The 24,507-nt window shown below is 50.2% G+C and overlaps 1 protein-coding gene across 1 annotated transcript in view; it reads right to left on the reverse strand.

Annotated features, from left to right (window-relative positions):
* Window positions 1-338: 338 nt before the first annotated feature.
* Window positions 339-24,507, reverse strand: part of Nuak1 (NUAK family kinase 1) — a 63,807-nt gene continuing 39,638 nt past the window's right edge. Inside the window, exons 3-7 of the mRNA XM_075954897.1 lie at window positions 21,420-21,571; window positions 19,696-19,761; window positions 10,126-10,245; window positions 7,872-8,004; window positions 339-4,672 (exon numbers count right to left, since the gene is read on the reverse strand). Coding sequence (XP_075811012.1) covers window positions 3,519-4,672; window positions 7,872-8,004; window positions 10,126-10,245; window positions 19,696-19,761; window positions 21,420-21,571 — 1,625 coding nt within the window. The 3' untranslated portion in view covers window positions 339-3,518. The remainder of the gene's footprint in view (window positions 4,673-7,871; window positions 8,005-10,125; window positions 10,246-19,695; window positions 19,762-21,419; window positions 21,572-24,507) is intronic.

The raw sequence follows: 24,507 nt of genomic DNA on the forward strand, positions 1-24,507 counted from the left end.
AGACACACACACTCACAGAGACACCGAACTCTCTCAAACACACTCACAGAGACACACTCACAGAGACACAGAACTCTCTCTCACACACACACACAGAGACACAACTCTCTCGCACACAGACACACACACTCACAGAGACACAGAACTCTCTCTCTCTCTCACACACACACAGAGACAGAAGCACGATAACTGTTACTTCAGGTCCCTTGCAGGCCTTAGTTCCAACGCAGTGAAGGCCATGCCCCCGGGAGGCTTAGCCCAGCATGGGTGGGCTTCTGGCACCCGTACCCACTGTGCCACTCGAGTAAGGAAGAAAAACCAGCACAACAAGGCCCTGCTACAGTTCATTGCAATTTATTTAATTTAAAAAATAAAAACAGAAACAAAAACGACAAAAATCAGTTTCCAATGAAAAATGAACACTTTGGGTCATTAGCCAGCTTTTGCTTTCCCTTTCGGCTGTTCTCAGACCAGTCAAAAAAGTGAAAACCAATTTTGGCTGGAGCCATAAAGCACGCTGCACCAATTAAATTACACCAATATATTATTATAATACCTTTGAAATGCCTTTTAGACCAATAAATAAAAAAAGACAAATTCAAATTAAAGTCAACGTTTTATTACCAAAAAATATAGAAATTAAATAAAAGTCACAACATGGATTTAAAAAAAATGTGCAGTCAAGTTTTCTCGCTCTCCTTCCCATTCCTTTTTTTTTTCTCTTTTTCTTTTTTTCTTCTTCTTCCTAGGAATGATACCATGCCAGTAAATCCCCACAGAACATTTCCAGTTTGGCAGCAAGCAGTCAGTCCGTCATTCACATTTGGACTCAAGACAGCAGGCCTGGGCAAAACACGCCTGAATTTCACCCTGCAGGGCGCGCCTTTGATAAGGAGCGCCCGGTAACAGAGAACAAATTCAGAAAGAATTTAGCATTATCAGGTTGCCTGGGGTCTTGAAGCATTTTCCTAAAAACTGATTGTGCCTTGAAATTTACCTGTAAAACGAAGTACAAGTCCACCCCTTTGGCAGATGTGTAAACAAAGAGGATGAAAGGGCCCCAGAAGCAAAGCAAGGATCAGGACCGGGAGGGCTGGCAGTCTCCCGTCTCTCCCCAGTGACTCCAGGGAAATGAACCCAGCACACCTTTGGCTGGGGATTGGCTTGTAGGTAAGGGGACTTAATTGGGAAGCTGCTTTTTAGGGCTCATCTCTATTCTAACTCTTTCCCTTGCAGGGACGGATAGTCAACCATCTCGCTGAGAAGCAGATGTCAGAACCAAGCCTGGCCTTGGAAAACCACCTACCCACCTCTCCGACCTCCAAACGTAGCAGCTCTCCACCACTGCAGGGGTCCGAGACCACCAGATCTAAGCACAGCCCTGGGCTTGACTCAGCGTGTCTGCCCTGGAACCGAGGGCTTACCCAGCCTCTGTATTGGTGGGGGACACTTGTTTTTCCTTTGTCTTAGAGTGTGCTGGCAAAAGAAAGCTTACTGGTGACTGGGAAGAGAGACGGTAGATTCACCAATGGAGTCACCAGAATGATGGGAAATCCGAAACAGGCACATCCCCCCAACCGGTAATGGCTGGTATACCTGAGACTAGTGGCATGCGCGGTGGCCAGCGTTGTAGAAGCAGGGGCTATTCACAAAAGGAGGCAAGGAGATGGGGGACCAGAGGTTGCATGCTGCCCTCTATGCACCCCCAAACCCAACTCTCTACCTATAGATTTTTCTCCCGTTTAGCCTGTCCCAGAGCTTGAGAGGGAGTTGGTACTGAAAGAAAAGAATCCAAGCAGCTTCCCACAATGCTCAGCTCAACCTAAAGGAAGACATGGGCCTCAACGCTGGTGTGGGTGGCACACAGAGATACAGGACAGTCTCTGGAAACACGGGGCAGCATCTTCCTGACAACTGTTCTCAGTGCTGTGACATGTTCCGTGTTTTTCCTAAGACTTCCCAAGATGCGTCCTCCCCCAGCCCCCTCTGAGAGGCTATCAGGAGGCAACCACCTTAGAATAAGGATTCTAATCTGTCCAAGCCAGTGAGGTCAGTCCCAAAAGATCATTTCAACCCCAGTATCCATGGGATGCCCGCTGTGGGGCTAACATCACCTGTAATCTGAGCGCCGGGAGATTAAGATAATCAGCTGGAACATTTTTAAACATCCTGCCGCACCTCTTTTCTGAGAGCCTCCCCCAGAGCCATCTGGTGGACTCCTGAAGAAATGTCCCTAATTTTTTTGTCCCCCCACCCAACACTCTTCTCTTTCAACCTCCCGTTCCACGGATGGAAGGAACGTGCAGGGAGATCAAAGCCACGAGACAGAACACTTAGGTTGGAGGAGACAAGAACCTTCGACCAAACCGCACTTTCCGCATCCACACGCCTACCTACGCCCTAGGTCCCTACACTAGCAACTCATCTACCATTAGCGCTCCACACCTGTGCATGGATGGGGCCAGCAGCTGAGCTGAGAATCCTCTGGAGGCCCCAGACAGCATCACAGCCAATTAAAGCATTCGTGCAGGTGAGAAGCCAAGAGGCCGGATTCCAGTTAATACTGAGACATTTAAGAAAGAGATAAGTCGCCCCTTGCTGGCGTGCCTCACCTTCCAGCGAACGGTGCAAAGCAGCTCTTTTTCCTGTCATACACAATGCCCTGGGCTCTCACACCACCCAATTTCTCCTTGCCCACCTTCAGGTGATGTTAAGGAACAAACCAGGTAGATCCTGGGAAGTCAAAAACTGATCACAGACTATGTCCCTAGAAGAGTTTGAAGCATTTGCTCTCTAAGCAAGTCCCTCCGGCTTCCACTCAAGGTCCAGGAGCCAATAAATGCCATGCTGGGCCGTGAAGGAGTCAGCAGGCACCACAGGGTGACAGGGTGTTGTTCACTAACTCCCAGGGCTTAGTTCTGCTGGGCACGCTGTTACAGCGATTCCCCATCCCACCGCAGTTACTGGTACTCGATCACATCACCCTGTGTTATGCCTAGGCTGCTCAAATCAGCACCCAGTACAGACACCAACTGATCACCAACTCAAGCTAACGGTGCTGCAATCTCGCTAGCTCCTAGGAAGTCAGACCAAGCTTGCTAAAGTATCCATCCTAAGCAGATGGTCTCAGTCTTCCTGCTCCTCCTCCAGAAAGGCCTAGGTGACTTCTAATGAGACACCCCCGTCCCCATAATGCCCCCTCCCACTTCGTGCTGGCCAACATCGCCTTCTTTGGAAAGCCAATCCTATGTGAGATGCCACAGGGGAACGCCAGTTAGGACCCACACTCTGACTGGCAGCAGAAATGATAAAGAACCATTTCCATCCCTTTTAGGTGCTGACTCAAGATTGAACACTGGCCGGGCCAGGTCTTACCAGATAGCAGTCCTTTTCCAGTCCATTGCCACAGCCAGCAAAGAGGTAACCAGCCAGAAGCTGAGTTCTGTTGCCCTCCTCCCTTAGACCCACCCACCCGTTCCATCCCATCCTCTGCGCCCCCCCCCCCCCCCCCCCCAGTGCTAGTTGAGCTTGCTGCAGATCTCCAGCGCTTTCTTATACACCTGGGTCACGTCGTCCATATCAGCGAGGAGGGAGAAGCTACTGTCTGCCTGTCGGTTCCGGTACCGCTTCAGGTACTGGGGCCGGGGCCGGTTGTGCGGCGTCTCGAAGTCCTGAAGCTGGAGGAAGTCTTCTGCAGAGACGCAGCTGCGGATGCGCTGGCGGGCTGGACGGCTCTCCTGGAGGTCTAACAAGTCAAAGGAGTCGCTGGACAGGACACTGTCATCGCTGATGACACTGGACGGACGACTGTAACTCCGAGAGACACCATCCGGGGGGACGCCGGGCGCGGACAAGGATTCCAGTGTGGGCATTTCGGGGCTGGCGAGGGCAGGGTCTGCGGCACCGTCCGAGTACCTGCTGCTGTGTTTCAAGATGCCCTTCCTCCGGCAGGATAGGCTGTGGGAGGTTCCCCGGGCTGCCTCTGGGGGAGGAGAAGAGAGGCCGCTGCCGGTGATGACATCATTACCGTCCAGCAGCTCGGAAGACTCGCTGCGTTCCGGGGATGAATAGTAACCAGATTCTCTCTGCTGGGTCTTTTTCAAGATACCTTTCTTGGGCATCGTGGCTGACTGTTTGAGGCTGAGCTTCCCTGACATATCTGCCTCGGGGGAACTGGGGAGGGGAATGCCGGTCCGGCACAAATCTTGCTCCATCTTGAAAGGGGATGGTAAGGTAGGGCCCACAATGCCTTCAATGAAGCCAGTACTGTGGGAGCGGTGTTCACTGTTGCTCCTCTTCTTCAGAATGCCCTTGGGCCTCTTGGAACTCAGCTTGGATGGGCTTTCAGGTACCGAGTCCTGGCCAGCCGGGGGAAAGTCATTTTCTTTCTTAGACTTCTTCAGCGACCGTTGCCGCTCCAGGACCACCTCAGAGGCTCCGGGTTTGGCCAGACCCTTCATCTTGGCTTCAGCCTCAGCCTGCAGCCCGGTGGAACGATGGTGCCAATCTATAATCCGTGCTAAGAGCGGAGACTCGGAGTCAGGAAGGGCATCACAGTCACAGACACTGCTCTTGTAGCCCCAGTTCACCCACCAGTGGTTGGCGATGTCCTCAATGGTGGCCCGGCGGTCAGGGTTCACCATCAGCATCCACCGAATGAGTCCTCGAGCATCTAAGGGGTGAAAGACAAAAAGAGTCAGGCTATCCTTGGGAGCTTTTGGCGGGGTGACTTTTTCCATGAATGGTTACAGAGACATGCACACTGCAGGGGGGAAAAATCCATTTGGAGCATTCTGGCCTCTTGCTGAAGCAGGAGGAAAAGCCTTTAGACTATACAACAAAACCCTACCCAAGGCTCCAGACTACGAGCCACAGAGCGGTCCCATCCTGACCCCTTGCTTTCCATTTCTTTCTGTGGTGCAACTTCATGTGTGGAAGTGCACATGTGTGTGTTGGTATATAATCTTCATGTGTGGAAGCGCACATGTGTGTGTTGGTATATAATCCGTGTGGAGGCCTCAGGACCAGCAACCTTTTTCTTTTAAGACAGTCCTTCCGCTGGCCTAGACCTCCCTGAGAAGGCCTGGCTGACTGGCCCAGCAAACCCCAGGAATCCATCATTTATAACCCAGAAGGCAGCCTGGTCTTAATGGTGCATTACCTGTCTGGTGTTTTGAAGTAGGTTCTTAGGCTCGAACGCAAGCATTTCCACACCCACAAAGCAAGCGGTTATCACCTGTACTCTCCCCGCAGCCACGATCCGCTCTTCCACAGGTAAATAACATCCTGGAACTGCTAACCTCTCTGTCATCCCAGATCGGCATCGAGGACCACAGGCCAGGTAATTGGGAAAGAATTCTAACTCAATCTCACTGCCTCTTTGGTCAGTCTCTTTTCCTACCCGAACAAAACACAGGTGCTCACCAGAAGCCTTCCAGAGGTAGGTACTTGTGAACACACAGTCCTCAGCCACCTGGAAAAGGTGCTGGAGGCGGAGGATGGAGAACCGCTCACCTGTGCCAGGCGTGGCTCTTACCTGACACACCTGGGCAGAGAGAACAGCTTTACCCACGGCTGGCCCCACTCCCGAGGTCTCAGCCAGGATCTGAGAGCCACACCCAGTGAGCTCAACCTCCTGTGTCTGACATAAGCCCTATTGGTATCCACCAAACCCAGAGCTGATCTTTATCTGCTACCCAGGTGGCCAGGGCCTTTCTTTAAAAAAAGGGGGGGTCCCTTTGTAAATTCTACTGCCAGAGATAAAGGGGCCAGGCTTCCAAGGATGCTGAGGAAGCCACAGGAGCCAATCTCACAGCTGGTAAACTGACTTTCAGGATCAAGCTGTGCCCTGCACCTCACCTGGCACCGAGTTATACCCTGGGAGGCTGGCTCCTCCCCTCAGCCATGTGTGAAGGCTGAGAAGAGACTGGCAGAGCCTAGCAATGGGGACAGAGTGATCGACACTCCTGAGAAGGGACAGGGTCATCAATCACTTGGTGAGAATTTCCCGAACTCTTACAAGGTGCCAGGAAGTTTACTGGTACCAGTTAGTGAGTAAAAGACCACAGAAGTCACAAGTCATGTCTGTCGTTCTGCCTGTCCATCTGTCTATCATCTATCCATTCATCTATCATATATCAATATCATATCATCCATCTATCCATCCATCTATCTATCTATCATCTATCACCTATCTATATCATCCATCTATCTGTCCATATGTCTACCATCCATCTATCCATTCATTTATCTATCATCTCTATATCATCTATCATCTATCTATCATCCATCTATTTGTCCATCTGTCTATCATCTATCTATCATCTCTATCATCTATCTATCTGTCTGTCTATCATCTATCTACCTACCTACCCACCCATGGTAGTCCTCATCTTTCTATGCTGGCAAATTTACCTAAATTTCTTTGCAATCCCCAAGTCAATCCCCACTCTTCTGCAGGCCCCGTGTCCACAGCGTGGTGGAGTCTCAGGACTCTGAAGCAGGCGTGTCTGGTGCTCTGGCGGCTGCTCTCAGGCTGTGAGTAAGCAGCCCTTTCTCCATTTGCTTCATGATAGATTGTCAGGTTTCTGTTCTCCCTGCCAGAAGTCTGCCATCCAAAATGCCGCCCCCAACACCACACAGACGTTCTGTCTGTTGTCCTCAGGTGCAAGAAGACCGTGAAGGGTCTTCAGGAGAAAACGTGCGGTAGATAAACATTCAGACATGGGGAAAAGTTCTATTGGCCACTGAATTCAAGGTTAATAGATCAAAAATGTCCATTAAATGAAGTGTTCTTCAATGTAAACAAACTGGAAATGTTACATATTGATAAAGACAAAACTATGTATCAGGCTCAAGGGCTCAAAGCTAAGCCTGTGAGACCCCTAGAAACGAGGAACGGTTCAATAGTCACTCATTCTGGGTTTGTAACAATTTTATGAAACCACTATGAATCGTTAAAAAACACAACTGCGTGTCGATTAAATGGAATGTACACAAATATTAAGCACATTCTGTGCCGGCCATCTGTCCACACTCCTGCACACACCTGGTGCTCTCCCATGACGAGGTGGAACTTTTGACCTTGGTTGCTCTGACCAAGAAAAAAAAAATCCCAGGGGGAACAGAGCCTAGTCGCTGAGCACAGTTTACAGGAATAGCTGACACCTTCTTCCTCATCGGAGCCCCTAGTCAGCTGCTAAGTAAGAGATCCAGGCTCGGCTCTGGAATGACTAGTCACAGGGAGGCACCTCAAGAGTCAGAGCCACACAGACAGGCACAGAGGTAAGGGACACTGTGGTGCTTTGAAAGAAAATGGCCCCCAAATAGAGTGGCACTATGAGGAGGTGTGGCCTTGTTGGAAGAAGTGTGTCACTGTGGGGCAGGCTTTGAGGCCTCTTCTGGAGCTTCCCTCAGTGCGACAGTCAGTCAACTTCCTGTTGCCTGCAAGATGGAGCACTCTCAGCTCCAGCACCATGTCTGCTTGCACACTGCCATGCTCCCCTTCATGATCACAATGGACTGAACCTCTGAAACTGTAAGCGAGCCACTCCAATTAAATGTTTTCTTTGTAGGAGTTGCTGTGGTCTTGGTGTCTCTTCACAACAATAAAAAACCCAAACTAAGACAGACGTGCAGTCCCAGTGGCAACCCTGACTCCCAGATAACTGGAAGTCGGTACAAAGGAGACCACAGTTAGGCCCGAAGCTTACCACCCTGCCCAAATGACTGATAAGAGTCGATGGTGGTCATTTAAACAGATAGGTACTGTTAGGAAAGAAGAATGGGGAATAGCAGGAGATGTCTCCGTGAGCTGGGGCAGATGAACCAAGCGCTCTCCCCTCCAGCCCCGACCTCCGCAGGACACACACCTGAGGGTTGTGTGGGCTCCCGGTATTCTCCGCTGCTGATCTGTCGAATGAGGTTTTTGTGATCGAAGCCATCGAAGGGCATCGTCCCATAAATGAGAGTATAAAGCAAGACGCCCAAGGCCCAGCTGTCCACCTGGAGCAGAGAGACAGGACACATAGGAGCTAGGATGCAGACCCCAGTGCATTGGCACTGCTGTGTATGAACCCATAGCACCACCCCCAGGAGCTGGATTTAGCCCCTGGAAGGCAGGTTACCACCACAGCCCAGCAATGAACAAGCAAGCCCACTCTGCTTCAGAGCACTCTGAAGTAGGAAACTGCCTGGTTCTCATGATTCCATGAGGCAGGCAGAGACTAGGCTGCTTCCAGCTCAATGCGAAAAATGAAAATAGAAAAATGAAAATAGAAAGTGGTGGCGCACGCCTTTAATCCCAGCACTCGGGAGGCGGGGGCAGGCGGATCTCTGTGAGTTCGAGGCCAACCTGGTCTACAAGAGCTAGTGCCAGGACAGGCTCCAAAGTTACAGAGAAACCCTGTCTCAAACAAACAAACAAGCAAACAAACAAACGAATCAGTTCCTCACTTTACCTCCTTAGAGGGCTCAAGGGTTCCAAATCCTACCAGAGCCAGAAAGGCAATAAACACAAAAACAAAGCAAAAAAGAACTTAGGGTGTAAATGTGGAGAGCTGGGGACAGAGACAAAATGTAGTGGGCAGGCAGTTTCTTCCTGGCTTATACTACCGTGCACAAATGTAGGCTCAGAACTGCCACCATGTTTGGTTTTTACAGAGAAGTCAGAAATACGACTTTTCTGTGGGATCTCTCAGCTACTAAATGTTGGTTCATTTTTTTCTTAAGGGAGATGAATGTGGCCAAATAAAGTATGTTTGCTGACCAGACCTGAGTGCCCGCTCGCAACCTTAGACCCCGCCCAGCAATGACCAAAGAAGCATCTGACAATAAATTTACAGGCCACTCTGAACCCTATGCTTGTCCCTGAGATTTTGTTTTTTGAAGACCTTCTCTTTACTTCATTAGTGATTTTTGGCAGCCTTCCTTTTATCCCAGCCCTGCCACCAAAACACTCTCAGATGGATAAATATTTGGAAGAAAACATTTCTACACACCAAGCAGCTGCTATTTAAGGGTTGGGGTGGGTGAACCTCCGCAAGGAGAGGCTCACCATCCTACTAACTGATGGTTTCTGTCAGTTTGACACAATCTGGGGTTCACCTGGGAAGAGGGAACCTCAACTAAGACAAAGGCCTCCATCAAATTGATATAGACCAGTCTGTGGGCATTTTTCTTGGTTAATCATAGGTGTGGGAGGGCCCGTCCACTGGGGACAGTGCCAACCCTGGGAAGGTGGCCCTGGGTTAAACAAGGCTGCGGACTAGTAAGGCACGAGGAACAGTCTGGTAAGCAGTGTTCTTCCGGTCTTTGCTTCGGTTCTTGCCTCCGGGTTCCTGCCCTGACTTCCCTTCATGATAGACTGTCTGCTGTAAGATGAAAGGAACCCTTTCCTCCCCCAAGCTGCTTTCACTGCCGTGTGTAATTGCAGCAATAGAGCACAAGCTAGGACAGACGCATATCTTACAGTGACCATGAGAGCCCTTCTAAGGCATGTTATAAAATACATTTCTCACAAAAGAGAAGATGCCACTAAAATTTATTTCTTCAAACACATACTATTAAATATGGGCAAAAGAGGTATATACCTGATGAGAGTTTTCTTGGTTCTATTTATTTTGATACACTGGGGAAAATCAAGCGTCTAAAGCCAGGCAAATTATTAAATATATAATAATATATGCACAAAGCAAGATTTTATGTGGTTATTACAAATCATATGTTAATAATGAAGCTGGAAGGTGTCACAAAATAATTATAACTTGACAAAAAGCAAGTGTGTGTGTGTGTGCATGTGTGTGTGTGTGTGTCACAGTGTGCATAATGTGCCCTTTACCAACTTGATCTCAATTATTTCTAAAAAGAGAAAAATCTAAAAAAAAAAAAAATCAAAGCAATCCTTAGCAGCTGCCTACGGTGGAACCGGCATCTTTATCTGCTCTTGTAGGCTTCTCTAAGGCTTTCACGCAAGTTCTGCAGCCTGCTCACCTCTGGCTCTCGGCAAGGCCTCCTGTTGACAATCTCGGGAGATACATAGTTGGGGGTTTTAAGAACTTTCAGAGATCTTGTTCTTGCCTCCCTCTCCTTCCAGCTCCCCCAACCCTTCCCCGGCAGGCTGCTCACCTCTGGCCCTCGGTAAGGCCTCCCGTTGACAATCTCAGGAGATGCATAGAGCGGGCTCCCACAAAATGTCTGCAAGTACTTGTCCTTCTGGTACAGGTTCGAAAGGCCAAAGTCAGCGATCTGCCAAGAGAAGCAAGACCCACGGAGATCTGCATGAGCGACGTTGCTAGCACCTGCAAACTGACTGGAACCTCAGTCTCGGCCAGCCTTGCGAGTCAAACGCCTCCTGTGCTCCACTATTCCCAGCCTGATTTCCAATTGCGTGTTAGCAATGTGCTGGACGAGCCACATGCCCGGAAAGTTTCTGGGGCTGAATGCCACAGAAGCTTTTTTGAATGAAGCCCCTCAAAAAAAGCCTATTTTTGTTTAAAAAAAAGTCATCCTTGGATGAATGGAATGTCATTCAAAGCAGCTGCACACAGCCACCCTTAGAAAAGGCATCCTTGGGGCTCAGATTGCACTTCACTGCTCCGAATTCCACTTGCTTATCAAGGCCCCTGACTGGCTTGCAGGAAGTTGGTGGGAAGCTCTACAGAGTGTGTCCTGTCAATCAGAAGAATGAACCAGCTTCAGCTCCTGCAAAGATTCCAAGGAGCCCTGGGGCTTCAGCTTCCCTCTGCCTAAAACTACAGCTCTGCTCAGCCACAACACAGTGCCAATGCTGTCCGGGGCACGCTGGGTCTTTCAAACACGCGCGCGTGAGAACACCCATTGCACGCGCACACAATCGCCCACCGCAGGGGCTTTCACACGGGCTGGGCGACTCTGCATGCCACGCAGGCGCTCTGGCGGAAGTGTGTTTACATTTCGGGGCCCACTCCCATCCTTGCAGACTGGCGCTTATCAGCCTCCCTGTAAAACTGTCATTGCCGTGGACACAAGATTAATAGAAATCTAGATTAGCCCGTGTTCTTGGCCCTTGCACGGAAACGCGGTATTAATCAACACACACGCAGCATTCCCAGACCCTGAGCCACTCAGCGCTAGGATTTAAAGCCACAATTGCTAAGTAGGAAGACACCACCAGGTGTGAATGCACTCAGAAGCCTCAATTGCCCCCATCTGTAAAACGGGGGTAAGGATCTTTCCTGCCCCTAGGGTGTCATGACAATTAAAGGGCATAAAGCATATATCAAGTGTATAGAGCAGGAACGGCTCATTTGTCTTTAAGTCCTGATAGGTGACTGATGTCAGGACATGTGAGACAGCATTGACCGTAACACTAGGGACCGTCAATAAGAAAGAAGGAGACAGTCAAGGAGGTGAGCAGTCCCTCGAGTGAATTACTCTGAACCACAAAATGAAGAAGTCCTTCTCTTCTTTGACATGCATCAGGAAGGTGGTGAGCCACTGGGTCTATTGAAGCATCTGCACATTCACCAGAGAGAACCAACCAACCAACCGGCCGTGGGCTTGCAGCTGGGGCAGCGGCCAACATCAAACAACAATGTAACACTGCTTTTGGTTTCTATTCTTCTCCACTCCTTAAGCTCTTCTTTGGGCCGTGGTACGCATTTCCCATCAACAGCCATTATTTAAGGCCTCCTTTCTGAATAAATACCACTCTACAAAGAAACTCAAACTAAATACAAATACCGGCGACCTAAGAAAAAAAGCAAAATGCACGAGGGTGCAAGAAAAACCGAGGGTTAAACAGAACACGGCCACGCAAAAGCCCATCACATTGTAGAACTGATCGTCATGTTTAGAGGAGGCCTGGATGGCAGGAAATGAAGTTGCTGAAGGTTCAGGGTCCTAAGAAGATTGGCTGAGGATCACAAGGAACAAGACACACGGGGTCTCTTGGGCTACCCAACTCTGTAAAAGGACATTTCTACCCATTAGCTTCACCTCTTACCTCCAGTAACTAACAGAGGCATGCCAATCAGGCCGGCTCTACTCCTAGCTGATCCTTGAGCCAACATCGCTTCCCAGCATCTTAGAGAACAGACTCTGCAGCCCCACCCAGCACTCTTGCTGGCAAACTGTTCAGCGTTGGAGAAAGAGGCCTCTCTGTTTGTGTGTGTGTGGCGGGGGGGGGGGGGGGGTATTTGTTTCTGTTGTTGCTGGTGCTAAACTGTTGCCCTGTCCCCTCCTGGATCAGAACCACCCTTTGATCTCATCCTACCTTCTGCAGCTCGGCTTCCACTCTGAAAGGCTTCAGAGAAGGTAAAGCTCGGGAGTTTAATTTGCACTGCCTATGTGACTATCCATCCCCTCTAGAGGTGTGCCCTAGCTAAGTGAAAACTGGAGTCAAAGAGATAAATTAGGGGGATCATTCACGTGGCGGCGGGATTAACCCCACTTCAACGCAGATGAACCCTGTAGACAAGAGCGGTTTGAAATAAGCCAGGCACAGAAAGATACTCATTGTCTGATTCTATTTATATCCGGTCCCTAGAGTCGATAAATACATTGAAACAGAAAGGAGAACGGTAGTGATTGCCGTGGGGGGGGGGGGGCTAGGGGAAAGAGAAGCAAGGAGCCAGGACGCAATGGGTGTGGAGGGAGGTGCAGGTGCAGGGGAGGACTGTGGTCCTCAGCCGGGTGCTGGGGTGCTTCCTGCCTCTGTGCTGAACACTCAAGTACAGTAGGTTTTAAGTTACATTACGCATATTTTGCCACCATCAAAATAGAATGAACCCCAAGGTCACTGTGAATGACAAGCTCACTTGATGGGAGAGGAGGCAGCAGCTGGTTGGTTTTTAAGTGCTAAGAAAGGAAGCTCTTGACTAGGCTCCTTAGGAATGTCTGCCAGTCCCTTGCAGTGTCTTGGAGGAAGTGCCCTGCACTCAAGACCAGAGGCTTAGGAGTCATAGGAATAGGGGCTGAACTTTGACCCTGTCCTTACTAGGTAATCATTGGTTAAGTACCACCACGTCACTCAGTTTGTCTATCCGAAAAGTGGACTCAGAACCCTTGCCTATAGAGTTGTTAACAAAAGGACTGGAGACTGTAAGTTACAGCCCTCTCCATTAACAGCTGGACGCCGACTCATAATAGAAAGCCCTAGGACCCACTGACTGACTCAGAGCGCGAGATAAGATTTCCACCCATGTATGAGAGAGGCCTGTCCAGGGTGGGAGGCCACATCGCAGGATGGGAAGAAGCTGGTGTACTCTAGTTCCAAGCCCAGTCTGTCCCTTTCCAGTCCTGAGGCAGGCCAGTCAGTCTAGCTACTCCTCCCTGGTCCTTGCATCATCAGCATCACCTCACAGCATCTTGGTCCTTCCCCGGGGCCTGCTGAATAGAAAGTAGAAAGCTACATTGTAACAAGATCCCCTCTGAGCCTGGGACTCTTTATCTGTAAAAGGTGACCGATGCTCACACCATGGTCTACCAGGAAGGGCTGTTGAGAAAGCAAATTAGCAGACATGTGGCAAGCGCAAACCCCAGGTCTACCACATAGCAGGCTTTCGGTAATGGAGTTTTGACACTTCTTCCTCTCTGAGTCTCAGCTGTCTCTGCTAGGACACGGATCTGCAGTAGCTGTAACCAGAGCTGAGAAAATGGCAGTCAGTGGGGAAGAAATAGGAGGGAGCATCGCTGAGAGCCAGGCACTGTCTAGGAGCCTGACACAAACCTCCGCAGTCAACTCTCAGAACAGCCCTCAGAGAAAGGTCTCATGGTTATTTCCTCTTGGCAGATGAAGAAACTGAGGCAAGGGGCTTGCCTGAGGAGTCTCCCCAGAGCCATCCTGACCATTAAACTCCGTGTCAAGGGGAGTTATTGTTCACAGGAAATGGACTTCCCTTGACTCCAGGAGGATAGTAATTCCACGCAGGAAGACACAGTCCATCGCTCCTTTCCGGCCTCAGGGTTAATTACTGTGACTTTACCCAGGACAGCCACTGTCCTGTGCCTTTGCAAGGAACAATGAGCAGGAGGGAGTGGACTGGTTTTCGTCTTCAGAAGATTTACGCTCACGTGGTCTTGAGACCAGAAATGCCCAACCAGGAGCAATCTGGGAAACTCTTAACAGAGGGTGTGGCAAGGGTCGCACTGCAAAGGATCCTAACGCCCAGCCAATGTCATTTGGCTGTACACACATCTCTAGTGTCCTGTATGGCTGCTCTGCCTACAGTGACGCCATCAGCCTTATCACTGGCACTTGGAGATCGTCTCCCGGGGACAGCTATCTGCAAGCCAACAGCGCTCTACATAAGAGGAAATGAAAGGACCCTTGGGTGGCCTTCCTTCAGAGGGCAAATCTTGGGGTTGACAGGAAAGAGTAGAACCTGGGGTGGGGTAAGCAATGGTTTGTAGTCTCATTCCTGATTAGCTATAGGAACCTCCCTGTCCATCAAAATGAGGCAGGCAGTTCCACCCCAGAGAGGGTTTTCACAAGATCTGTCCCAGGTCTCTGGCCTCCAGCAGTTCAGTGAAGTTCCCTTTTCTCTGCAAGCTCCATCCATCAGACCCTTCTCCCCGGTCTTCAGAACTGAGACCTGTCACCACGTCCTCCACAAAGCCCTCTGCTCCATCTGGCTAGACAGACACACCTCTTCCTGTTTAGCATGTCCAGATGGCATGGAAGCATCTGGCCTACCAAGGGATAAGAACTTTCTGGAGGAAGACCCCCTAAAGAACAGACAGACAAAGAGGAGTGGAAAGGGCATCCCGGACAGAGGGAACAATATGTTCCAAGGTCAGGAAGTCAGACAAGGCTCCACAGATTTGAGGAGTCCAAGAGCAATGTAAAGGAGCCTGCCCGGACAACCTCTCTGAACAGAACCACCAGGCTCCGTCCACACCCTGACCTGGTTTCCCTCGCTGGACCTCTGCATCATGCATTCCTCTGTTTATTGCTCTCAGCCCCAACTGAAATCCCCAGTCCTCTCCGGGAACCGGCTTATCTTCTTTGCCTTCTTAACATCTGTTGGCTCGTTATCACTACCAATGAAGACTGCCACACTCTGAGCTCAGAGACAAAAGAAACCTGGCTATCTGACTCAGCATTAAATCCCCCAACACTCAGCACAGGACGAAAGATAAAGTATCGGAGACTTGGTAAGTATCTTATGAACAAAGAAATATTGCCTATAGCAGATATTCAGTTCCCGAAGGAAAAAATGAATGACTGCAGGCCGCGGAGGGACACTGCAATACAAACATGCTGCACGCATACATGTGTGCACACACGAGTGAATGAACTAGTTAATGCAACAATACGCAGTTCTCACACTCGTCTAACCAAAGCCGAGGTCCACCATCCCCAGCCTCATCTTGCTAAGCTGCCAAGACTCCTATCTCATCTTGTCCCTGCCAATCAAAGTTTCTTTCCTGAGCCCCAGCAGCCAAGCTTTCGTTGTCACAGGGGGCAGCGGATCATCTCCCCTCCGCTCCTCTACCCTGAGCTCAGCAGATTCCCAGCCCTCTCGGAGGAGGTCAGCTGACCCGGGCAGGCGCCTGGCCCTCTTCCGGGGAGGCACTTTTACCGGAGCCTTCGATGGGAATTGTCAGCATTCCATTCTCCCAGAGAGTGGGATGTGAATCTGGCCTGTTTTTATTAATTGCAAATTAATGCTAGGCTGGGTGCTATTTTCGGCCGCGCTTCTACGGAGAAAGGAATGCGATCCGAAAGACTGCATCGCGCTCATTCCTTCTGCTGCTGGGCTGCGGGAGTATTTTTAGAAACCGCACCCTCTTGCTGTGGTCAGATAAATAATTTCCCCAGCCAGATGTGCTCTCTGTGAACTGTCCTCAGGCAAAGGGAAGAGGAGCGGGCCACACCACTCACACCAATCACACCAAAATCACAGCAACATCTAACAAGTTTAAACCAGAAGCCTCTTTAGGGGCTTCCTGGGCTGCTACCCTGCTTCCTTAAACACAGGAGACATAGGCCGACAATGTGACAACGCCCCCCCCACTCTTATGAAGACCTTGCTGCTCACATCTGGTGGGTTGGTTGGTAGCACGTTTGTACCCATGCCCCCTAGGCCCAGGCAGCGATGGCCCCCTTATTCGCACAGAGGCCAGCTTGTGGCCATGTGTCTGACTGCTTCTGTCAGCAAGTGTCCTTTCTAAACACGCGTCTGCAAAGCGCTGAGTCAGGAAGACAGATCAACACCAGCTGAAACCCATTCTTAAGAACCCTTGGAAGTGGGTGTGAGATGAAGAAAAGGGTTTGCCTGGCAGTCAGACATGTGAGTTCCAACCCTAACTCCTGTGCCCCCCAAATCAAACTGTTCTAAATGCCAACATATGCCAGGCACCACGGGACGCTCTGGGAGAACAAAGACACAACAAACTCCTGATTCGTGGTTCGATCTCAGGCACATGCCTTAGACGTTCTGGGTCGGAAAACAACCCCCAACATGTTTTTTCAAGTAGAATAACAGGTCTTTGTGGAATTCTTGGAAACAAGGGAGAAAACAGTAAATAATGGGTTTTTAAATGGAAAGATTTTCTTTGTTGGGCGGGGTTCGAGCGCTCGTGCATGTGTGTGCGTGCGCGCATGCGTGTGCGTGCACTCGTGCATGTGTGTGCGTGCGCGCATGCGTGTATGTTCCCAGCTTGGGAAATGCCAGGCGCCGAGCAGAGATTCCTATTAGGAAAAGGGCAAAGAGACATACAGGACCAAACTTGAATTTTGTAAAAGTACTGTGTGTGCGACTTGGCTACAAAAGCATAGGACCCCAGGTTGAAAACCTGGGTCCCCAGGAGCAGCTCTCCGTGAAGCCACTGCTCCGTGGCGTTTGCAAAGGGAATTTCTTCCAGGCCGCTGCCCCTCTGTCCCCTATACAATTACTTTCTGAATTCTAGCCATTCTTCTCCTCTATTAGGGAATTAGATGACTCCACAGGAAGCTATGCGCTTATCACTTCTGGGACTACACCACGGGACCAAGAGGTCACACTGAACTACAGAACCCAATCCCCAGGCGAGAGGCTCACATTCCAGACCTTGTAAAGACTACATTTAGTTCCGAGGGCTCTGGGCGACAGGTGGCAAGAAGAATCTGGGCAGAAACTCACTGAGATCAATGGATGGTACAAACCCCATAGAAGGCAAGGCTCCAATCGGGCAGCAGGGCCCAGCCACCACTCCCCTGGAGCCACTTGTCCCAGCAGCTGGCTTTCCTTACCATGCTTCCTCCGGGGACCAGTCATTTACAAAGCTCTTGGGATGGACAGAGTTAAAAAGAGATGTCTCATTTGCCTATATTTTTAGATACAATCTTCACATTTGTTACCAATGCCTACAATTGGCCCGCAGAAACACTAAGGAACACTCACTAGAGATAACGAACAAATCAACCCTAGAGACAGAGCTAGCCTCCCTACTTCACAGGGGAAACTAAGATCAATGGGTGAGAAATTTACCCAAAATCCTGCCATCAGTAAGAAGCGAAGCCGCAGCATAAACCTAGGCTTTCCAACTCCAGAGCACAGACTCATTTGTACACAGTGATTTCAACAGTGGTGGCGCACGCCTTTAATCCCAGCACTCGGGAGGCAGATGGATATCTCTGTGAGTTCGAGGCCAGCCTGGTCTACAAGAGCTATTTACAGGACAGGCTCCAAAGCTACAGAGAAACCCTGTCTCGAAAAACAAAAACAAACAGATAAACAAATCTTAGCATAAAGAGAGAATACCTTGGAAAGGCCCCCGGAGCAAGGCTGCAGCTGTTACTACCACCTATTTTGTGACTGTAGAAACTGGGTTCTGTGGTTTCCCATTGTCAAGGAGCTAGGAAGCCCCACAGCCCATAAGCTGTCCCCCTGTTTCAATACTGGGGTCTGAACCAGGGCTTCATACATGATCAGCAAGTGCTCCACCACCGAAATATAGCCTCAACCCATAATTGTTTAACTTGATAGTTAGTGTTCCTTCTAGAATAATCCAAAAACTTGCTGGAAAGGAAAAGAGAGACCTTGAGATTTCACTTCCTGTTCCTAGGGGGAAAGACTTCAACCAATTGTTTCCATCAGCCTCTATGGACAGCACAGAAATCTGTGACTGAAGCCAACTATTCTGTTGAGCGGGGAGGTCATGGGGATGTGTCCTTCAAGGACTGTCAAAGGACCCTGGTGGCTGACGGTGACTGTCATGTTCTACAAACAGAGTCCAAACTCCAAAGCAGCTCCATTCTTCCAAGCAAGGATATGGTCACACAGCCATCAACAAGACAGCAGCAGCAACAACAGAAGAGGAAGATGTGACCAGGGCCGAGCCATTCACGTCACAAGTGTCCAACTGGAGGGGGCTCCTGCAGGGCCGGGAGTGCTGAGGCCATTTCATAATGAAACCCATACAGCGAGCTCCGTTTGTTTTGAAATGATGTTTGCTTATTTTGCAGGACATCCAGACTGCTCCCCAGGAGGCTCTTCAACCCTGGAGAGCTTTCTCCAGCTCCAGTGGCAGCCAGAAAAAAAGTGAACTCCACCACCCATCCCCCCCCTTTTTTTTTCTTAGAACAGGGTTTCTCTGTGTAGCTTTGGAGCCTGTCTTGGCACTCGCTCTGCAGACCAGGCTAGCCTTGAACTCACAGAGATCCGCCTGCCTCTGCTTCCCGAGTGCTGGGATTAAAGATGTGTGCCACCACCGCCCGGCTTCCCCTTTCTTTTCTGAAGACTGATTTCTAATTATGTGTATGCACACATGCTAGTATACAGACATATGCACGTGTCCACAGAAGCCGGAAGAGGGTGTATGATCCTCCGGAGCTGGGATTACAGGTGTTTGGGAGCAGCCCAATGTGGGTGCTATAAACTAAACTCAGGTTCTCTAGAAGAGCAAGTGTTCTTAATGGGGGGGTATCTCTCCAGACCTCAAGTCACTCTTTCTGAATAAATACTACCACCATTGTACCCAGCTCTCAGTCCCATAGTTGGCTCATAAGTGAGAGAAAGATGAGGGATGGGAAGTCACAGAGACGTGAGCCGGGAAAGGCTGCTAAAGCGGGTGTGAGCTGTTTGCCTGTACCTTAGCCCTGACCCTCAGCACTTGGGGAGTGGAGGGAGGAAGGGCCCTTTTGTCATATCATAGCTGCATAGGGATAAGGAACTGGGCTGTCAACCTTTATACACCAACCACTATTATCTGGACATGTTTTCTAACCTGTCTGTGCCTCAGTTTCCCAATGTGTATGTGAGTTATAAAATAAAAACTGCCCATCTCATAAGCTGACTGAAAGAGGGACTTATCAGAATCTTAAGTAAATGGGAACTTAAATAGATACATACACACATACACACATGCATACATAGGAAATGCATATGTCACTGAAATATATAGGAAATACGTATGTTACTGAACTACATAGGAAATACATATGTTACCGAACTACATAGGAAATATGTACGTCACTCTTGTGATAAGAATTCCAGATTGTGCACTTCCTGCTGGCAGGGACTGTGTCCCTTGCTGTCCTAGCAGGGAAAAGAGAGTCTGGTAGGTAGTAGATTCCTTAATGCCTGCTGGCTGAATTAAATCCTTTGAATGAGCTAATTGCTGGGAGTCTTTCCCAGAGCCTGCCTGCCAGCAGAGGGAGTGGCTGCCTGAGATCCAGGCCTAGGGGAAGCCACACCCACCCGCCACAGCCGGGCCTTGTCTGAGCTTTACCTTAATATTGCAGTTATCATCCAGCAGTATATTCTCCAGCTTCAGGTCCCGGTGGACCACACCATTCTGCAATAAGAAAACAGGAGAGAGGTGAACAGGAGTGGGTGAGATGACATACAGCAGGAGAACTAGGGGGAGGCGGGGCGGAGGGGACAATCTGACAGACCCTCCTTGGTGGTCTCCACCTCCATCCTTCAGGCCTGCTCCCTCCGCCGTCAGGACGCTCCCCAGACAGCGCCCAGCGACAGGAGCGCATTACTCACTTGCTGTGTGGTTAAAGGAAAAATGACTGGAATCCATTCTCCCCCAGAGCCTGTAAACCAGCAGGGGGATGCTTTTTGGGAATGTAATTCCGCTGTACGAAAGCAATATAATCCCAGGCAATGCAGACCCAGTCTGAGATGGGATCCAGGGGGAGCAGCAGACATCTCAGCTGGGGACACGGAGCACAGGGCTCCAGGGACAGCCTGCCTGCATGTCTGTCTGTCTGCCTGCCTGCATCCCTCATGCTGGAGAAAGGCCTGACCCAGTCTCCCGAGCTCTGTCTGGAATACTTCCGAAGCAGCCAGCCGGAAAGACTTGGAAGTCCCTCTCGCCACTCTGCAGGACGCGGGACTGATGAAAGGGAAGAGGTGGTTGCCCGCCAAAGAGACCAGAGCCACTGGGGACTGTCATACCATGTACCCTTTTCATTCAGGCGAGCTCTGACCAGTCTGGGAGCTGAACTTTGGAGCAGCCAGCCAGTTTAAGGGGAAGAGGACACCAAAGGGCTGAGGGCGGGGCTCTGCCCAGCAGCCATGCTTGGTCTGCGTAAGTCTCCCAGGGGTGGGCGGCAGAGAGAGCAGTGGACTGGAAGAAATGCCTGGGGCTGTATGGGCTCCCAACCAATGGCTTCCTCAGAGAAGGCTGCCTTGTTGAGCAAACTGAAGGGCATGGCTACTGTCGGTTCTCTGTGGGGTGTGTGTGTGTGTGTGTGTGTGTGTGTGTGTGTGTGTGTGTGTGACAGCTTCTAATACCTCCACAATCCCTGACTGCGGAGAGCCAGCATGCATTCCTGCTACTGTTTTTGCTAATCTGAGCTCTGAGGAGGTGATTGATTGAAAAAACAAGTCTCCTGGAGAAGAGACACAGAGAACAGGGATGCTGGTTCTCTTTAATGAAATACCCAGAGAAGTCTGGTTCACATGGCCACATTCCTGGCTGACATAAGAAGATGGAATGAGTCTAAGAAAGTCCCATTCAGACACAATCCGCACATTCACACGCTTCGCATAACGGAAGTACAGCCTGTGGTGCTTTCCAGTGTCCCTTGAGGATACGTCTGATCACGAGTGTCTCTCGTGTCCACAGAGGTCAACCAATGGTTGGGGGAGACGACAGGCAGATCCTGAGGGGCTCACTAGCAGGTCAGTCTAGCCGAACCAGCAAGCTCCACGCTAAGGGAGAGACCCTGTCTCTAACACTCAGCTGGGAAAGTAACTGAGGAGGACACCTGACATTGACCTCTGACCTCTATGTACACGTGCACAAATGAACACACCTGCACACATGTGCGCGCGCATGCATGCACACACACACGGGATTTGAATAGGGGGGACTTTTCTCTCCCCATTCTGTAAATTCTCTACACATGTTGCAATGAACTAACGAGACCTTTATGGTATTAAGCGTGTTGTGAGGTGTCCGCAGGCCGTCTGCAGCCCAAGCGGCGAGCCCCGCCATACCTTGTGGCAGTAGTGCACAGCGGACACGATCTGCCTGAAGAAGTGTCTGGTCTCCCTCTCGCTGAGCCGTCTCCGCTCGCTGATGTAATCGTACAGCTCTCCTTTGCTGGCGTATTCCATGATGATCACAATCTTATCTTTGTTCTCAAACACTGTGGGGAAGGGGAGGTGAACACACAAACACTGTCACCCAGGAGCATTAATCAGGACTGCAGGGAGGGAGCAAGGGAGACCCGTGGAGACGTCACTGACCCAGATGGGGGTTGGGGGGTGCCACAAATCCGTACATTCAACATTAGGAGGACTTGGGACAAGGGTCGCTTCTCTCTGTCCCTGGACAAACTTTGTACAGTTGAGAGAAACATACCTGGGTCTTTTCAGCAGAACTCACTCTCATTAACAAGATCATTTCTCCCCAATCCCCTCCCACCCCTGCTCGGTCCTCCGTGGAGAGGATAGAGGAGAATTAATGGGACTGTGGAGACAGCTCTGTAGGTAAAGTATTTGCTGCCCACCACTCAATAACATTGGCTGTTATTGTTTATTTTAATATTACTGGACCCCCAGCACCTGGCACCAACACACACACACACACACACACACACACACACACACACACACACACACAAAATGAGCAACTGAGTTGAACTGGAACCTGCCTGAAGCCTTGGTTCCCTGTCCTTCCAAACCTTGTCACCGGCTGCTAGACGGTCACCCGCCCTGCCAGTTCCTTTTTGGCTCCTTCCAATCCAGCCAACCCTCTCTGATAAAATGAAGGGGAAGGAGGTAGGAAGCAGGGAGAGGAAAGGGTACAGCCAGATAACACTGGCTGCCCCGCTGTCTGCTGGCCTCTCTGGACCCAGCCACTTTGGCTCCTACCAGGACTCCAGCCTGGAGTGCACTCACTTTTCATTAACCATAAATTCTGGAAAGAAGGGAAGGTGGCCTCGACGTATGTGTTTCAAGCTGATGAAGGAAGCAGCAGGCTTCCTTTTTTTTTTTTAAAGGCAGGGAGAAGGAAGAAAAAAGTTAAGTGCTTTGACACATAAAATATACAAGAACCTCACATCTCAGACTCAGGAGCATCCCTAAAGGAGGTTGGGACTGTCATCTGAAGAACAGGCTGCGGCATATCTCCCACAGAGAGAACTACCCCAGAACTGAACCCTCCCTTTTCAACTGCATACTTCAGCATAGCTCAGTGTGACATATTGTACACCAAGCAGCTCCTGCTGGCATGGCCTGATGGCATAACCTCTAAAATACACACATTGGGTCCCTCCACCTCTGTCACCACACCACAATTCCACCCTCGCTGGCTTCTAACCCTTCTCTGTCACCCCACTGCCAAAGGGCCGAGAAGCAGAACACCGGTATGGCTGTGCTTCCTGGAGCACAGACCCTGGAAGGTGATTCAACAGGTGAAACATTTGGAAAAAGCTCCGACGTGGGCTTGGCTGCCCTTGAACAGCAGGTTCTTATCTTAGGTTCTGCAGGTGAACCAGGGCATCTCCGTGGTCCTACTCACATCCAGAGGAAGTACAGGAAACACGGGATCCGTGTGATGGATCTGAATGAGACCGCCCACCCCCTTGTTGTTACAGGCAGTCGGCAGGGCCACGGGATTCCCCTCATGGTTAGGCCGGGCTATGGGATGCAGACCACGTTTACAGTCAAGGCTCAAATAGCACATTTGATGAGCTAAATGCCAAAGAGGATTCTGCATTTGGAGAGCATAATGACTCTGTCAAGAAGGCTCTTGAGTTCTTTCTTAACTACAACACCAAGTACCATAGGCCTATTGTGTGCCAGCCCTGTGCTAAGAGGCATTTTGTGTGAATGACGTCATTTGGGTGTGGCCCTTTAAACGTCTTAGTTTACAGAGGGGAACACCTGGTAGAGCAAGGCTCAGAACAATCACCATGACTACAGAGAACTCAAGCGGGGCCAGGACAGGACGGTGCAATCGGCCTGCAGGCTCCAAGCGTGGCCTCTGCTACCATCCAGACACACCAGTCCTTCTGCCTGACTCTCATGAAGCAACGACACTGAGAGAATTTGGGGGGCAGGATCGGAGAGCTGACTCAGCACCGTGTCTCGGTCCCCCCTGAAGAACCCTCTCGCCCATCTTTTGGGCAACAGCTATTTTTTTTTCCAGGACAGCCCAGTTCTCACAACAGCTAAGGGTAAGGTCTTGGGAACCGGCACTGAGGAACGGCCAGCTCTTGCACCCAAGACCTGAGACTCTTTACCCACAGCGAAGGTCACTCTGGGAGAGGTGGGAGGAATACTCGTGACCATTCTTCTTACAAAACGCGCCATTCCCCTTGGGCACTCTTACAACTGGTTATTTATAAGCCCAGAAATCTTGTCTGTGTTTATGTTATTAGTCACTAAAGCAAAGCTTATTTTCCCTCCATGGGGAAGGGTTTCCTTTCTGAAAAATGAAAGCCTGTGTCTCTTGGCCAGACAGTTTTCACCCAGAAGCGTGGTAGCTCCGAAATGGTAAGGAAAACGGCGGCCCTTGGCATGCCAGGCCTACCAGGAAACTGCAGGCCCTGAATAGAAACTTAGCTCAGCTTGCGTCAGCCCGCAGCATTGTGCCAGGACCCTGAGGTGCCCAGCCTGGGTTTCAATAAGGCAACAAAGCAGCATAAAGCACCTACTATGGGGATGGCAGTGAGGATAATTAAAGATGTTACCATGTCAAGAGAGGGAGATGACAGGCTTGCTGGAAAACAACACGAGAAAATCAGCATACAGAGGTGTTAGCAGGGCCCAGGGAACGAGGAGCAAGAAGAGGACTATGCATGAAATATTGAGGGAGTGTCATGAGAAGCTCCCAGGCAGCCAAGCAGGTGAGTAAACATTGTCAAGACAACAGAAAAGAGAGAAAGGAAGGCCAGAGGAGCCTCGGGAATCCTGGACTTTTGAGACAGTTCAAAACTCACTTCCTGCCAGACAGTGACCTCGCTTTCCCACACAACATGTTTCTCTCTCTTCACTAGTGACTGCACACCACGCACTCAGCACAGACTGGTCACAAAGATCCCGCGAAACCAGTGCAAGGGGCCAGGAGCCTGGGAGC

The sequence above is a fragment of the Microtus pennsylvanicus genome, chromosome 20 (assembly GCF_037038515.1).
Source record: "Microtus pennsylvanicus isolate mMicPen1 chromosome 20, mMicPen1.hap1, whole genome shotgun sequence".
Lineage (NCBI taxonomy): Eukaryota > Metazoa > Chordata > Mammalia > Rodentia > Cricetidae > Microtus > Microtus pennsylvanicus.